Source organism: Chlorocebus sabaeus, chromosome 24 (assembly GCF_047675955.1).
Source record: "Chlorocebus sabaeus isolate Y175 chromosome 24, mChlSab1.0.hap1, whole genome shotgun sequence".
Classification (NCBI taxonomy): Eukaryota; Metazoa; Chordata; class Mammalia; order Primates; family Cercopithecidae; genus Chlorocebus; species Chlorocebus sabaeus.
The window spans coordinates 46,442,751-46,459,354 of record NC_132927.1 but is presented as its reverse complement, the minus strand read 5'-3'; the positions used below and the strand labels follow the sequence as shown (position 1 = coordinate 46,459,354).

General features: G+C 44.7%; 1 protein-coding gene across 4 annotated transcripts in view; it reads left to right on the top strand.

Annotated features, from left to right (window-relative positions):
* Positions 1-14,604, top strand: part of SLC8A3 (solute carrier family 8 member A3) — a 139,401-nt gene extending 124,797 nt beyond the window's left edge. For 3 of the 4 annotated variants that reach the window (XM_007987138.3, XM_007987141.3, XM_073011113.1), the window contains 4 exons: positions 7,157-7,281; positions 8,158-8,257; positions 10,574-10,849; positions 13,280-14,604. In XM_007987138.3, coding sequence (XP_007985329.3) covers positions 7,157-7,281; positions 8,158-8,257; positions 10,574-10,849; positions 13,280-13,656 — 878 coding nt within the window. In that variant the 3' untranslated portion in view covers positions 13,657-14,604. The remainder of the gene's footprint in view (positions 1-7,156; positions 7,282-8,157; positions 8,258-10,573; positions 10,850-13,279) is intronic. The other variant, XM_007987143.3, reaches the window with a different exon arrangement.
* Positions 14,605-16,604: the final 2,000 nt, after the last annotated feature.

Here is a 16,604-nt window from a genome sequence, read left to right as displayed (position 1 = left end):
ATGCTCTAGGGGCAGAACTCTTCTCCATTTTCCGTTGCTGGTTCTCTGCTTGGCCACTCAATAAAATGTTGCCCTCAGCCTGACTACCAAAGAGTGCTGGAAGAAAGAAATTATCTCTGGTTCCATTGTTTTCCACATTGTATTCTTGCCCAACTTCCAGTTCCTGCCACCAATAATATTCTCAGAGGTTGCTTCAGCACCTGTCCTACCTCATTGCCACCTCCCTTGAGCATTTATTCCACATATTCATAATTGGTTGGAAGCAGCAGATACCCAAGGCCAACTGTAAGTCACTTTCATCACTTTCCACAGTCCAAGCTACTTAGATGCAAATGAAAGCAGCACAAAGGATTGTACAGCGTACAGGAAGGAAGGCAGTGGCTCCAGACAAGAGGAAGAGTTGGAAGTCCATATATGCCTTTATTCCACCAGTAAAGAGGGTCTTCTTTTATGCCTCCCTTAAAAACCTCTACCAACAGCAGGACAGAGAGTGACCCAAGGTAAGTCTTCAGGAGACCTAGATAAATGCAAATATCTATGGCTAATCCCCATTTGAGGACATCTTCCAATTTTGCACTGGATTCTTTGTCCAGGGAAATGTCAGCAACACCCTGGTGGAGGGAGTAGGTAAGAAGACAAGGATTTCAGCAAGCTGCCTGTGTGATGTGCCTCCAGATCTCCCCAGTGACCAAGATGCCAAGATGAACAGTGCCAACAAGAAATGTGTCAATTTCCCAGCTGCCTGTTTTATTGTCTACATTTTCTAGGGAGTTAATTTCCAGTTTCTTCAGTCCTTCCCGTATTTTGACATTAGACCATAAGGTGAAAGGTCATAAAACCTGATTGTCTAGACTCAGAAGCAAATGGAAACCCATCCAAATTTCCAGAATTCCCCGCTGTTCTCAGAGTGAGAGACAGAACAGTGGAAATTGCTTTTCATTATCACTACTGCATGGGAGAGTCTGAAACATTCAGAGTGGCATAGTCTCTGCATGGTCAAAAAAATGACAATTGCATTTAAAAATGAAAGACTAGTTTTGAAATAGGAGACTCTATTTTTGGCAAACAAAACAGACTTCGGAGTTGAGATCAAAAGCTCTGGATGAGCTGGGAGTTGGAAAAAAAGGAAGGAAAAAAGGGAGACTGATTGGGAAACACAGTTGCTCTGGAGTCTAGAAGTGGACTTCTGAGAGCAACACTGAGCAACATAATCAAAACTGTTGGGCCTGGGCCTGGATATTGGAAGCCTTGGGGTGGAAAGGAAAAGCACTCTCTCTCTCTCTCTCTCTCTCTCTCTCTCGAATGGGACCTGTTTGGTCCTCCTTTTTCCACATCCATGGGCTCATCTTGACAAGCTGCCCAGATGCTTCCTAATTACTCACCGTGCTACGCTCTTTCCAGCTTGTCCCTGGAGTGTCTGAGCAGGAATAAATGACTCTCACCTGACCCGGGAGATCAATACTGGGGAAAGTTCAGCTCCAGCTTCTCTCATGAGCAGCAGCAGGAAAAACACCCTCGAGGTATTGTGTCAGTCAAAGCTGGCCTACCCAGATCTCGCTGACCCATCTATAACTGCTAAGCAGAGAGTCTTGGATTCATGGAGACAATGACCAGAGAATGATGGAATTCCAGCCGACTGCAGGCCTTCTCACTACTCTAGGCATGGGCCAGATGTTCGGTGGCATGTATGAGTGAAAACCAGGGCATCAGGGACCTTTCTGGAAGAGCTGCCTTTGTCTGGTCCACCTGTGTTCATTTGTGTGCTGGGATCTCTGATCTCCCCTGGAACTTGGGGGCCAGGAGGAGCTCTTCCATGCAAACTCCTGGAAGGAGCAGAATAAACAAGCTCTTGTTTATCTATCTATCTATCTGTCTGTCTATCTATCTATCTATCTATCTATCTATCTGTCTATCTATCTATCTATCCATCCATCTGCCTATATATATTTATCTATCTCAATGTAGTGAGGAAAATCATTGATCCATTAACCTTTGGAATTCTACATGGGAGATACCTAAAAAAGTGAACTGCCTTGTTTATGTATCGTGCAGACTCTGGATCCACATATGTCTTAGTGGCTGTGAATATAGGATGATTGATCACAGGCCTGAGTTGCATTCCTGCAGATTCTTAGAAAAAAAAAATTCACAGACATGTCCCCCCTGGTTCCCCCACAACACACACTCCTTCCTCAGCAATCTCTATCAGTCACCAACCACACCACGAATATGTGGCAAGCTCTTCCCAGACCTTTATCTGAGAGCCAAGGAGTGAGGGGCTGTACTAAGATACCATAGAAATGAAAATTTGGTGTGTCACAAGAGTTTCCTTAATTCTTAGATCTTAAACTCTAAGAGGGTTCAGCATAAGTACAAATTCAAGGACTAGAGACAACCTGTATTGGGTGTGTCTTTAACTCAGTTTCCCAATCCACATAGGGACCTTGCATTTGTCATCTCCCATCTATGTATAGCTGTTGGTATGACTGTTTCTCTGTTCCCGAATACCTGGACTCTGATTTAGCCTGTCCTTTCTGAAACAGAAAGATCACCCAACCAGAGATGCAGCACCATGAGATCTATGGAAAAGACAGTTGCCAAAATAGACAGCAAACAGCCAAACGTAATTGAACACTACCACGTGCAGGGACTTTGCTTAGCAGAGGTGATACAAAATGGCAGGAGCCCATAGCCCTAACCTCCAGGATAGATCTATAGTAAAGACAAACCATTCAAGGAAAACATTCTGCAGGACTTACGTTTTTGCTAAGTCATCCTTTTAGGGGAAGTCAAAGTTCTAGTCAACATGGTAGCTAGGAAGGCATTTGTGGTCATGGAAACCTTATGGGTACTGAGAAGCTGAGCATGAGTTCAGCTAAGTCGTTAGGGATGGAAGACATAGACCTGGGCACTGTTCTACTCTTACACAATGCTACCCATTTCCTTGAGCTCCCATTCAAGCCCCATGGTCATTTTTACCACTGATAAGTTAGCCACTCTGGCAGGGTTGCAACTTATACAGTTTTCATGATAACTGGATTCTCACTCCTTTTTTTACAGAAGGGATGTGATAACCTGATATCCTACACAGTCATGAGTGACCAACCCACCCACTTGGTTCCCCATCCTCATTCCTCCATTCCTAGCCCTTAGGGCAGCCGGGAAAGCATGGGAGCAAATGCCCTCACCAGGGACCTGGTGCTCAGCAGTCTCTCTGGTGGCTCACACCTCTTGCTGCTGCTCTGTGCATGCTCCAAATCTGCTTTTTGCATGTGGCTGCTGAGCTCTCACCTACTAAGCTCACTGCTTTCCTTATGCTGCCAGCAACCACAAAACCTGGGAATACTTTCAAGATGGGACCTTAATGTTCTTTCCTTTTCTTTCTTCCACTTGTGTGGTATCCATTTGCAAACAGTGCTCCTGTTATCTCCAGGTAAGAGATGTCTTGTCCCCCTCTTTTCTTTCCACTTCTTGCCAGTGCCGTTATTTGGTTTAAGATCAATGTCCTTTGATTTATTGAATAAGAACTGCAGGCTCAAGTTAACCTGACAATTTCTCCCAAGGACTGGGAGATTTATTTTCCCACATGAAGCAATTATGAGAAAGCAATTGTGAGGAAGGCAATTCCTTGAGCATCACTTCTGTCTTGGATGTGGATGTGGGTAAAAGCATAGCTGATCCTCTCTGGGACCAGGAAGAGAAATTAAGCTTACCAAGGAGATGGTGGGTCATAGACTTCTCCTGAGTCTTAATTCATCTGCCATCTCATGTTGTGGGGGAAGAGACAGTGAGATTCAGAGCTGGAATCTCCTAACGTAATTGTGATAGGATTTGAAAAAAAAAAAAATGCTTTAATCCCAAGAGCTCCAGGGAAAATCACCAAACCTGCTGTGAGAATAGGAAAAGCAATTTTTAAATAATCTGGAATTTTACCAGTCCTGGAGCTCTTCCATCTCATCACAGCTGAGCCTTAAATTGCTAGAATTTTGGTTCATTTGTCATTGACCCTTAAAGTCCTATGTGCCATGAATGAGGTGAATTAGGATGGGGGGTTGGGGCAGTGTTCTGGCTGGAAATATAAATTTTAGAGAATTTAGTTTGGAGAGATTCTCATGCAGAATCTAGATGCTGTAGAGGACATGCACCTACTTTGAGAGTATGCTTGCGTGAGTGGAAACCAATCATAAACAACATTCAACTTCATGAGCAGATATGAAAGCATTGTCAGCATGTCTAGCAATACTATAACTCTTTGTACAAGCAGAGTGGCCTACACAAGACAGTTTCAGTATATTTTAAAAGAACATCTTACATTTCATCAGTTCTTTGAACACAGAAAAAAACGTTAAGGTCACTTAAGAGGCAAAACATCTTACAGAGTTCGTTGGTATTCAAAGTCACCTACAGGCTACATCCTGGGTTCAGGAAGGGGTGGTGTACATAGTAAGGACATTTGCCTTCTGGGAGCCTTAAACAAAAAAAAAAAAATATAGGTAACTCCTACCTTTTTATTTTGTGGAGAAAACACAATTACTCCAGCTTCCTTGGCTTTTTGCTTCCTTTTTATACCAACAAGATAAGGGCTATCCCCAACCCTCTGTTCTTCACTCTTCTCCCAGGGTATTGATTTCCTAGCACTGGGTTTTTCTTCTCCACTTCACTCATCCTCTTGCTTATGAAGGTATGTAAGCCTTCTTTGTTCCAACTGTTTCCTCCACCCCACCCCACATATATGCATAACAAAGATTGTGATTTAATTTAAGTTTCTTTCTACTTTTAACAGATTTGCAAACATCAATAGAAGCTAAAATGGGAAAAAGGAAATGTTTCTTTTCCTAGCTCTTTCAATCTGCAAATCTTTAATTTGGGAGCACTTGATTAGCCTTTCAACCCGTTGGAAATTTCAAATCCTGGTTTTAATTTTCCTAGGTGGACAGGCAAACATGATTAATGTGCCTGGTGGTGAAAGACAGAGAGTGAATATGTTCATTCTGAGCCACCCTCCCAAGCTCAGGCACCTTGCAGGAAGAGCACCAGCTGCATCACTCTGCAGAGTGTTCACAACGTTCTATTCTTGCCTGGCCTGGCAAGCTCTTTGTCCTTCCAATATTTGTTCAATCTTCCATCCTATTCATGTTCTATCTCTCTCTCCCCTTCCAGCCTCTCTTCCTGTTCCTAGAACTGAGAGTTTATTTACTCAATCTGAATATCTAGATCACCTGCCATTTATTCTTTTTACTTGAAATTCTGAGGAGTCACATAAACAAGTGATCAGAATCACTATGGTCGTCTGAATTGGAGACTTATAATTCTCTCAAGAAATAAACAAAATTTGAATTTAAAGGAATGATCGTGACAAAAATAGAAAAAGGCAGGAATTATTGCCAAACCAAGAAACTAGAAACTAGAATTAACTTAGAGACGTGTGACTCAGTCAATTAACAAATATATACAGAGAGCCTCTGTGGGACTGTGGGAGATCCAAAGATAGAGGACTGGTTATTTGCCAATGGGATTTTTTGCAGAAAGCTAGATGGAAAAACTGACTGTCACCACAGGGGTGGGTGCACAGGTCAGTAAGTAGATCAATATCCTGCCAGATGGATATGGTGCTAGATTGATAGGTGGACAAGGGGTTAGACAGGTACATTTATATGTCACTGGAGAGCTCATTATATTGGTATAAAGTTATTGTGTCACATGTAAAGTATGACATGGGGGAATTGAGGAGGAAGGAGTGGAATAAAACTGTCACTGCTAAGATAGGCATTGTGATATGGTGCTTAAACCTGCAAGTAAAGGAAAAGAGTATGGAATCTGTGTGTCTTTTTCTAAGAGCTTTTTCCCAGAGTAGCTTACAGTCTGGCTTCTAGGGTTGCTGACCTCATAGCCAGAACCCTAGATTCACCCAGATTTACCTTCAGAATTAACTAATTAGAGACTCAAATTCAATAGACTAAATGAAGTCAGGCTGCTAGAGGATGTCTGCTGACTTGGAAATATGCAGAAAGACATGGATCCTTGAGAAAACATTGTTTCCAAAAGTGGCCACCAGGACCAGAGGAAGGACAGCACCACGGACAGCTCCCAGACATTTTAGGACTGCCTTCTGTGTTTGGTGCCCGAAACACTGAGCAAAACAGCGAGCTCAGGAAGTCTCCGCACACTCTCATACCATCTTCCTGCAGGCCAACTAAGAAAATTCTTACATAAAATATAAGGCCCTCTGTTTGGTAACTTAAACCCTTGGCTTATAGTCTTTTCAGTGAATTTCTTTCCTTGCAAACTCGAGAGCTGGAGTCTCATGACTCCCCTTGCTTCACCAATTCCCCAGCTAGAGAGAAAAGACCTTCTTGGCCTCTGACCCATTTTGTCCTTGAGATTATCCAAGGACTACAGGATTCCCCTGGGAGGTTTACTGTGTGGAATGAAAACAATTAAGGAGCTGAATAAAAGAATTAATTGCTTGTGAGAATGTGGACTTGGATGGGAAGATGTTTAAATGAGCTCTGAAAGAAACAAGCTGCCAAGAGCAATTTTCTAATCAAAGGGGAATAAAAAGATTCAATCTCTATTTCACTCTAATCCAGAAAACATGTCTTCATGGAGAAGTGGTCTTAAAATGGACTCACCAGCCAAAGTGGAAAAAAAAAAAAAAAAAAAAAACTGTTCAACATGAGAAGGGACCGTTGGTAAATGAGTCAAGATGCTGTGAAACCAGTAGACATTTCCTTGGAATAAATGTGCTTCTGCACCTTCAAGAACTCTTACAGGAAGTGGTTGAACAAACAGGCCCAACAGTTCAAAATAGTTCAGAGTCAAAACACTTGCCCTTTCTTCCCAGTTCCCCAACATCTCACTGAATGTCTTGAGAACTTCACTTGATGCTGTTTCTCAGGAGACCTTTGGATCAGGTTGTCCACCCACATATAAAAGAGAAAGAGGAATGCTTATCCCAGCCTGCAAGGCACATTCTCATGGTCTGATTATAAAGTGTTTAGTACTTCATAAAAAGAGGCACTAAAATATATATATAAACTCCCCATTCCCAAGAGTTACTTGCTTTATACCCACTGCCCATGTCTAATACTCTGAGCTGTATCCTTTCAGGAAATGGAAAAGGTGTTAAAGTGAGTCCGATTTTGTTTTGTTGCAGAGTTGACAGACAGGAAGCTGACTATGGAGGAAGAAGAGGCCAAGAGGATAGCAGAGATGGGAAAGCCAGTATTGGGTGAACACCCCAAACTAGAAGTCATCATCGAAGAGTCCTATGAGTTCAAGGTCAGGCAAACAGTGAGGTCTAATTGAATAATAAATAAATTAAAGTGGGAGGCAGAAGACCTGGGGTGTTTTTTTCCACTTTCACTAGTGAATATGTGAAGTTGAAACTGAACAAATCACTTACTCACCCCAGGTCTCAGTTTCTCCATTTGTAACATGAAACAAATAGTGCTGGCCATTTGTATGCTAGGAATATTGTGAGGAAACATAACATAGAATGTGAAATAAGTGGGCTAGAAAGTCCTGAGATGTATTATCACTACTGTTTAACTGTATTTTTAAAGCAAAAATATTAAAATTCACTACTACAGGGCAAGATATATTAACATCATTATTATTATTCTTTATTGTATTACTCTAGCCAATTTCAAAAGTCACAACCAGGCCAGGCAGCGAGGGACTCACACCTGTAATCTCAGCACTTTGGGAGGCCGAGGTGGGAGGATCACTTGTGCCTAGGAGTTTGAGACCAGCCTGGACAACATAGGGAGACCCCATCTCTACAAAAAATAAAACAAAATGAAGATCAGCTCAGCATGGTTGTACATGCCTGTGGTCCCAGCTACTCAGGAGGCCGAAGTGGGAGGATGGCTTAGGTCCAGGAGGTTGAGGCTGCAATGAGCCATGATTGCACACTGCACTCCAGCCTGGGTGATAGAGTGAGACCCTGTCTCAAACAAAACAAAACAAAAAGATCACAACCAAAAACAAAGGGAAATAGAAGGATTGCCTCAAAAGAGATCGCCCAAGGCCATTCCATGCATAACTGTCAGAACACCCTGGAGACAGGGCATCTTTCATTCCTTTGAAGAACCAGACTCCTCATTGGTTCTGAGCATTCTAACCTCATGGTTCTGAGTTTTCTCTTCCTAACAGACTACGGTGGACAAACTGATCAAGAAGACAAACCTGGCCTTGGTTGTGGGGACCCATTCCTGGAGGGACCAGTTCATGGAGGCCATCACCGTCAGTGCAGGTGAGAAGCGTCTCAGGCTGGCCTTGCTGGGAGAAGCAGGCAACCTCTGAGAAGGAAGCGTAAAGCCACGTTAACAGTCGGCTGGCCGGGCGCGGTGGCTCAAGCCTGTAATCCCAGCACTTTGGGAGGCCGAGGCAGGTGGATCACGAGGTCAGGAGATCGAGACCATCCTGGCTAACATGGTGAAACCCCGTCTCTACTAAAAATACAAAAAACTAGCCGGGCGAGGTGGTGGGCGCCTGTAGTCCCAGCTACTTGGAGGCTGAGGCAGGAGAATGGCGTGAACCTGGGAGGCGGAGCTTGCAGTGAGCCGAGATTGCGCCACTGCACCCCAGCCTGGGGGACACAGCGAGACTCTGTCTCAAAAAAAAAAAGAAAAAAAAAAAAAACAGTCGGCCATTCCCTGGGCAGGTCTGTGTGTTCAGTCTTCCCAGCTCTAGTCCTAGGTGCCTACTGCCTCACTGGATCACTTTGGAAAAGAATCGTGGCGTAACTGAAAAACATGGCTATCTCTGGTTTCAAAGCCTTGCTCTGCTGTGTGAAGTGGAACAATGTACCCTCTCTGACCTCAATGTCCTCATCCCAAAGGGGAACTACTGCTACCTTTCTCAGAAAGGTAGAAAAGTACAGAGTCTTGTGTAAAATCCAAACTCAATAAATTCTGAGTTCTGTCGTTCTTCCTTTTCTTTTGTTTGGTCCCCCTCTGTAAAATGTGGGACAATTCTGATTTAGAGATGTGGGAGTTAGGAGTTTATAAAATGTGTTGCATCGACTCTCCAACAAAACACCCTGGATGATTCCAAACCCCTCCCTCGGCATTTACTGACAGGCTCCCACGATAACGACCCACAGCACAGCCAGGAGTCCTAGCAGCCTGTGGGGACTGCTGGTTGGAACAAGGACGGAAAGGGTCTCCCAACCACCGTCACTATCACCTCAGCACCACTGAGGCCTCCTTGCACTGCTGAGCACTACTGGCCTTGTATTTTATTGAGAGGCTTTGTTGTCATAGCAACCCACAGGGTCATATCCCCAAGGCCCCAGAGCCAGAGCAAAAGGACAGCCAGGAAGAGAGGTTTGCTGCTGCTGCTGCTGCAGCTGCCCCACTTTTCTCATTGCCTGCTTTAGATCTTTCTAGCTCCCCCTCTGATGACCTGACTGTGCCCCTTTGAGACAATACATGGAATGTAGGCCACATCATCTACCCCGCTCCTTTTACAAAGGAGGGGCCTGGGGTTCAGAAATAAGAGATTATTTACCCCAGCTTACAGATTTTCTTCATGGCAAAGCTGGAATGAGAACCCAACTGTTCTGACTCCTGTTCTTTCAAAACCCAGCTTCTACCGGTTATGCCAAAACATGACAGAGGTTGCCGTTGGCAAGGCACAGGCATGCCTCAGCACACCCTCCCCTCCAGGGCTGCTGAGTGGGCAACTCTGCCCACATTCCTGGCAAGGACAATCAAGGCCCATCCTGCTCTTTCCCATGAGATATTTGGAGGATGGCACTGACTCTGCAGTATATTCTCATGATCTGGAATGACAGCCATCCCTCAGGGGACAGATAATGACCAGAGTCACAATGGTTATTGCAGCAGTCAAGTCAGAAAATTTGAGAGGAGCCCTGCTGGTGTCCAGTGAAGAGTGGCCATGCTGAACTGATTTCACTTTTCTTTGCCTAGACAACAAAATGCAGCTTGTGCGTTCTCCTTTCTTTCTTTTTTCTAAATTATACTTTAAGTTCTGGGGTACATGTGTAGAACATGCAGTTTTGTTACATAGGTATACACGTGCCATGGTGGTTTGCTGCACCCATCAACCCGTCATCTACATTACATATTTCTCCTAATGCTATCCCTCCCCTAGTCCCCACTCCCTGACAGGCCCCGGTGTGTGATGTTCCCCTCCCTGTGTCCATGTGTTCTCATTGTTCAGCTCCCATTTATGAGTGAGCACATGTGGTGTTTGGTTTTCTGTTCTTGAGTTAGTTTGCTGAGAATGATGGTTTGCATCCTCCTTTCTTTCTGCTCCACTGTCTTGTCCATCTTAATCTCCTTCTTTCTTTTCTTCCTTATTCCCTGGCCCTCTCTCTCCCACTCTACCTTGGTGCCCTGCATTCAAATTGACCGGTGAGGCATATCAAATTGTTTCCCAACTATTTTCTGGCATCCTGGCCCTGGCCCCCATCAGCTGCCCAGAAGACAGCTGGAGTCCCCTTCTAGCGGATGATGCCTGTGGTGCAGGTTGGGCTTGACTTTCTTATGAATGATTATCTGACCTTGCTCCCCTTTCTCTTGCCCGTTTATCTTGCCTCCAGCAGGGGATGAGGATGAGGATGAATCCGGGGAGGAGAGGCTGCCCTCCTGCTTTGACTACGTCATGCACTTCCTAACAGTCTTCTGGAAGGTGCTGTTTGCCTGTGTGCCCCCCACAGAGTACTGCCACGGCTGGGCCTGCTTCACCGTCTCCATCCTCATCATCGGCATGCTCACCGCCATCATTGGGGACCTGGCCTCGCACTTCGGCTGCACCATTGGTCTCAAGGATTCAGTCACAGCTGTTGTTTTCGTGGCATTTGGCACCTCTGTCCCAGGTGAGAGTGAGAGGTGCTTGAATTTGCAAAGAGGATTTTACCTGGTTCGAATGACCCCTGGACTCCATCTGATTATCTTCCATACCATCTCAGATCTGAACTTAACAAAGCCTCTGCCCTTAAAGTGCACAAAAGTCAATCAAAGAGATAACTAATGACATTAGTAATGACAGCTAATATTTCTTGAGCACTTTCAACGTGACAGACACTATGTGTGTTCAGCAATTTACACGTTTACATTTTCTCCCTGTAATGTTTCCCAAAGCCCTATTAAATATGGTAAGTTATTATCCCCACTTCACAGACAAAGAAACTGAGGCCCACAGAGGTTAAGCTACATGCCCAAGTAAGTGGTCCAATTTCTTAACCTCCACATTATGTGAATAGATGCAAACAGTGAAATTAAAAGAATGTAGATATTGTTCTCCTTCTATTTACCTCTGGCGATCTCTGAGAGGTTAAAGATTAGCTAACTCAAAGATATCAAAGGAGAAATGCCCGCATACATTCTTGGCCTCCTCTACTTGGAAGGACACTGTGAGTACAAAGCATCTCCTAGCAGAATAGGCAAAGGAAGCTCCACAGCTTTTATCTTTTTATAGGATGAATTACATACTTTTTCTTTTTCTTAGGAACACTCAAAGACAAACAAAAAGGGGCAGACATTCCTTTATTTGTTGAATAAATATTTACTAAGCACGTATTATGCCTGTTAGAGTATTGTGCTAGTTTTTGGAACTATAGTGAAAGGCAAGATACACATGCTTCCTTCTCCACATGGAGTTTATAATCTACTGAAGGAGATAACACTTAACTACTATAATGAAATTTATCTTGTTAAATCCTAAGAAGAAAAAGCAAAGGTACTGCATAAGGATGAAAGCTGGGCCTGAATGTAAGAGTTAGCAGGTAGAGAGGGGCTGCACTAGCCCAGGTTCTTTACTTAATTCAGTTAGGGGCTTTGGGGCCTCTGAACTCTGAACTTCTGCCAGGGAGCTGGCATCCCAATTGCCCCAGAAAGAAACAGCGCATCCTCCTGCAGGAGGTTAGGCTAAATCTCATCAGACAGGACTGTTCTGGCTGGACCAAGAGAAATCTTTCCTGTACCAAGCAAACATATCCTTCAAGACAGTAGCTGAATTCACATCAAATTCTAGGAAAACCTCTTTCCAAAACCCCAGCGCAGGCCAGTGGGATTATTTGTCCATTAGTGATGCAAGAGATTTAGCTATCGTGGAAATGCATCAGGAGGTTGGAAATTAGATGGATCATCCCGGGAATGCCTGTGGATGAGATGCCCTGTGATCTCTGTTCTCCAAGCCTTGGGGGACCTGAACTGTCAGAGGGGAGGGAGGAAATAAGGGGGAAAGCATAGAGGTGGGAAGAAATATCAGAGGATCAGAAGCAAACAACAACGACAACAACAACAACAAAAACAAACAAAAAAACAAGGCCATAGGCAAGACAGGGTAAGAGGTTTTCTCTGGGAGATCTAAAAATAATGGCAATAATGAAGCAAACCAGGCAGATATCTTTAGGCAGCTCCAAGTCCTTGCAATTGGCCAAGACAACAGCTAACAGCATTTGAGGCTTTAAGAAGGTTATCCTGCGATCCACTCATCTGATTTAGTGGCTTTGGCTGAAGTTCTTTGGATATAGTTGATGATATGGAAAGGGTCCTTACCTGAGGGCCTTAGGGTCAAGTCTCTTGCTAACATCCTATGTGACCTTGGGTAAATTATTTGACCCTTATTTTTCTTACCTGTAAAATGAAAGGATTGGGCTAGATGTCTCTGACAGTCCTCCCTATAGCTACAATCTGTACCAACATCTAAAGTCAAACACCCTGCAAAGTCCTGTGATACACATAAAAACCACAAAGACAGAGCCCTGTCTTCCTTGAATCCACAGTTCACCCTGCATGTCCCCATCATGCTTCCCCAGCATGTCTTCTGTCCCCAAAATCCAGTACCTCGCCCAGTGCTGAGTCAGTAGGCATTGCTCAATAACTGTTGGTGGTTTGTGAATAAATGCCCCATATGACAGTTAAAATCAGGCATCTACTCCAAGCAGCTTCCCACGGTGTCAAGGTTCCCTGGGGAGATATTATGGGATGGCAAACTTCCCTTACCGAAAAAGTAGTCAAAGGAGAACAATAAGCCCACTCAGTAAATATCAGAACTGGAAAGCCCTTCAGAATCTTTTAGATCACTGCAGATGAGGGATGGGAAGCCCAGACTAGGGATGTGACCTACCCAGGGCCGCACGCTTGCTTGTGGCAGAGCTAGGAGGTAGGAGTGGACCCCTAGCCCTTGTCTCTCATTCCTGGGCTCAGCCCACCAGCTCAAGCTGCTTTTTGGGCATACTGGAAGACAGACCCTGCACACTTTAGCCTCCTGCCAGCTCCCATGTGTCTCTGTTCTTTTCCAGATACGTTTGCCAGCAAAGCTGCTGCCCTCCAGGATGTATATGCAGACGCCTCCATTGGCAACGTGACGGGCAGCAATGCCGTCAACGTCTTCCTGGGCATCGGCCTGGCCTGGTCCGTGGCCGCCATCTACTGGGCTCTGCAGGGACAGGAGTTCCATGTATCGGCTGGCACACTGGCCTTCTCTGTCACCCTCTTCACCATCTTTGCATTTGTCTGCATCAGCGTGCTCTTGTACCGACGGCGGCCACACCTGGGAGGGGAGCTTGGTGGCCCCCGTGGCTGCAAGCTCGCCACAACATGGCTCTTTGTAAGCCTGTGGCTCCTCTACATACTCTTTGCCACACTAGAGGCCTATTGCTACATTAAGGGGTTCTGAGCCGTGGAACAGAGCCTCCGACAGGGCAGGCCTAGGACTTCTCCTAAGAGAAGGGCACTTCCCCACCAGTGACCTCTCCAGGCTGTGTTGCCCTAGAGAGGCAGCATCAGGACCCAAGCCCCAGGAACTTCACCCAACTTAGGCCCTGGCAATGAACTGAAAGGGCAAAGTCTTAATCAATCAAACAATGGAGGAATCACCAACTTTACACAGTATTTAATTAAATACAAACAAACAACAGCAACAAATCCACCTCCACCCCATCTCCTCCTCATATCCCTGACCCAAAGCAAAGGTCAGAGCCTTTCACCTCCTTCTGTTCCACCTTCTGATTATTCCTTTGCCTCTCATTTCTTTGGAGGCAGGGTTTCTCCTCTCTGCCCAATTCCATATGTCCCTATTATCTCACTCAGCTGATAAGACATGAAAATGAGTCACATTCATGTGGCTAGGGTGGGGTTCTTTTTTCATTGTAATCATTATTGTGGTTGCTTTCATTTTGCCATTAGGTTTTGCTTATTGTTTTGTTTTGTCTTTTTTTTTTTTTTCTGAAGTGAGTGAAAAAGGTGCCACGAAGGAATTCCAGGTCTGAGCCAACAGAGAGAAACATGAATTTTCAGACACACGCTCTCCCACCACCCCTTGGCTCCATCAAGATCCAGTTCCCCATCTCACTGTTTTCTCTGAGTTCTTGGGAGGAGTGATGGCATTGGGGTAGAAATAAGCTCACTCACCCATGCAGAGTACTAAAGATCTTACAGGAGCTTCAACTGGTGCAGGAGGAGCTTTTTATACTTATGTTGAATCAAGTCAAATACAAAAAGCAATTGTCCCTCTTTGCCCAAGTCTTTCCAGTTCTGTGTGTCTTATTGTGTCAATGTCCACTTGTGTATCCTTCTGCAGGAAGACCCACCAAGTAGGAGAGATGGGACAAAAATAGGAATGGTGTGTGATGACAAAGGGCTACTGGAAGAACAAAAGGGATTCAGTCCTTCTTAGTATCTTTGACTTTGTACCTGAGGCAAGAGAGAAGAAATATCCAACCAGTGAGAGATTTAAGTGAAAAGTTTGTATTTTAAATGTCAATGTGCCTGAGGAATGTCACCTTCACCACTCTCTTGCTTCCTAATGCTCTATACAAAGAGGGCTGACTATATTTCTTGAAGTAGTGTAAAAACTTAGAGATTTTATAAGAGAACAAGGGGCTCCCTTCACCTCTCCTGGTCCCTCAGGTCACATATGAAAGCATTTTTACAAGATAGGAACTGGAATTCCTCATTTCTCCCACGTTCCTGCTTGTTTTTAAACTTCATGAAGCTCTTTTTCCAGCCTATGGGGTAGTTCTTGCTCCAGTAAGAGGAATCTTAGTTGTCATAGTCCTGTGGAGCCTGGGTTTTTAGAGAAAGAGATCTCTGTGCCCTACAGACCTTTTCCCAACAAATGTGGGAAGACCTGGCTTTAACACACACACACATACATGCAAATAAACAGACATAAGATGTCATCACAAAACTGCCCACGGATCTTTAGGCTTTCTGCATTGACATAAATACATTTTCTAAGGGGGGGGAGAAATTAAAAAAACACCTGTTAATTTTAAACACATTTTTTAAGAAAAAAATAACTAAAAAAGAAACAATGCTCATGTCATAAGCTATGTTGACAGTTGCCAGTGGAAATGTTGGGTTGGTTCAAAAAAAAATAAAAGCTATACTTATATCTCTCTACGTACAGCTTGCTTCTCCCTGTGTTTCTTCAGTGGAAGGTCCAGGGGGCCACAGTGGGCTTCTTCTGAGGAGATGTGACTCAGGTGAAGGTGTCACCACCTCTTACACTCAGGTGCCAATGTGTCAAACCCAGTATATTTTAAGCAGAAGTACTTCAGGAAAATGCCACTTGTCAAAACCCGAACTTTGCGAAGTTGGAAGATGTAAATAGTAGTAAAAGCTGTGGTAGTTATGGAAGAAGGAGGTTTCTGTATCAGAAAGGCATTGGCCGTGCCAGACTCCAGCTAGGAAAACAGTGCCCTGCACCTGTTACCAACAGACATGTCTTCACTCATTCATTTACTCATCATTCATTCAACAAACAATTTAGGAGCATGTCAAATATATTGAATGACACTCTGGTGATACAAAGAAGAGCAAGACATAGCTCCTGACCTCAAGAAACTCACAGTCTAGGCTGGGCATGGTGGCTCATGCCTGTAATCCCAGCACTTTGGGAGGCAGAGGCAGGTGGATTGCTTGAGGTCAGGAGTTCAAGACAAGCCTGGCTAACAGGTCTACTAAAAATTTTAAAAGTTAGCCAGGCATGGTGGCACATGCCTGTAATCCCAGTCACTCAGAAGGCTGAGGCACAATAATTGCTTGAACCCAGGAGACAGAGGTTGCAGTGAGCTGAGATTGTGCCATGGCACTCCAGCCTAGGCGACAGAGCAAGACTCTGTCTAAAACAAAACAAAACAAACAAAAAAACTCACAGTGTACGTGGGGGAAGTGATCCAAAAGCCCACTAAACCTGTTCAAAGAATGGGGCAATGCTGCGAAGGCCTGGTGGGGGGATCTTGTGGAACCCAAGGCAGGAAGCACAGCCACCAGGCCGTAGGAGCCTGAAAGCCATCAGGAACTGAGCCCACTCTTCCCACCTTCCCCGGGCCACCTGGTCTCTCTCACCCTTGCTTCCTTCTGCCCATTGGGCCCATCCTCTTCTTTTATCTCCCAAGGGGCTTCCTCTGATTTATTTTCTTACACACAGCCCGGCACAGTCACCAGCCCTGACATTATATCATGATCTCACAGCTTTGATCACCACAATGAACTGGAACTTCCCTCTTTTCCTCTGAGTGCAAATTCTCAATCGAGAGAATATGGCCAACTCTCCATCTCCAGAGGGCCATTCTGAGAAGGCAGAATCCTTTGTAGAAGGCAGTCACAGTGTTGGGGTGC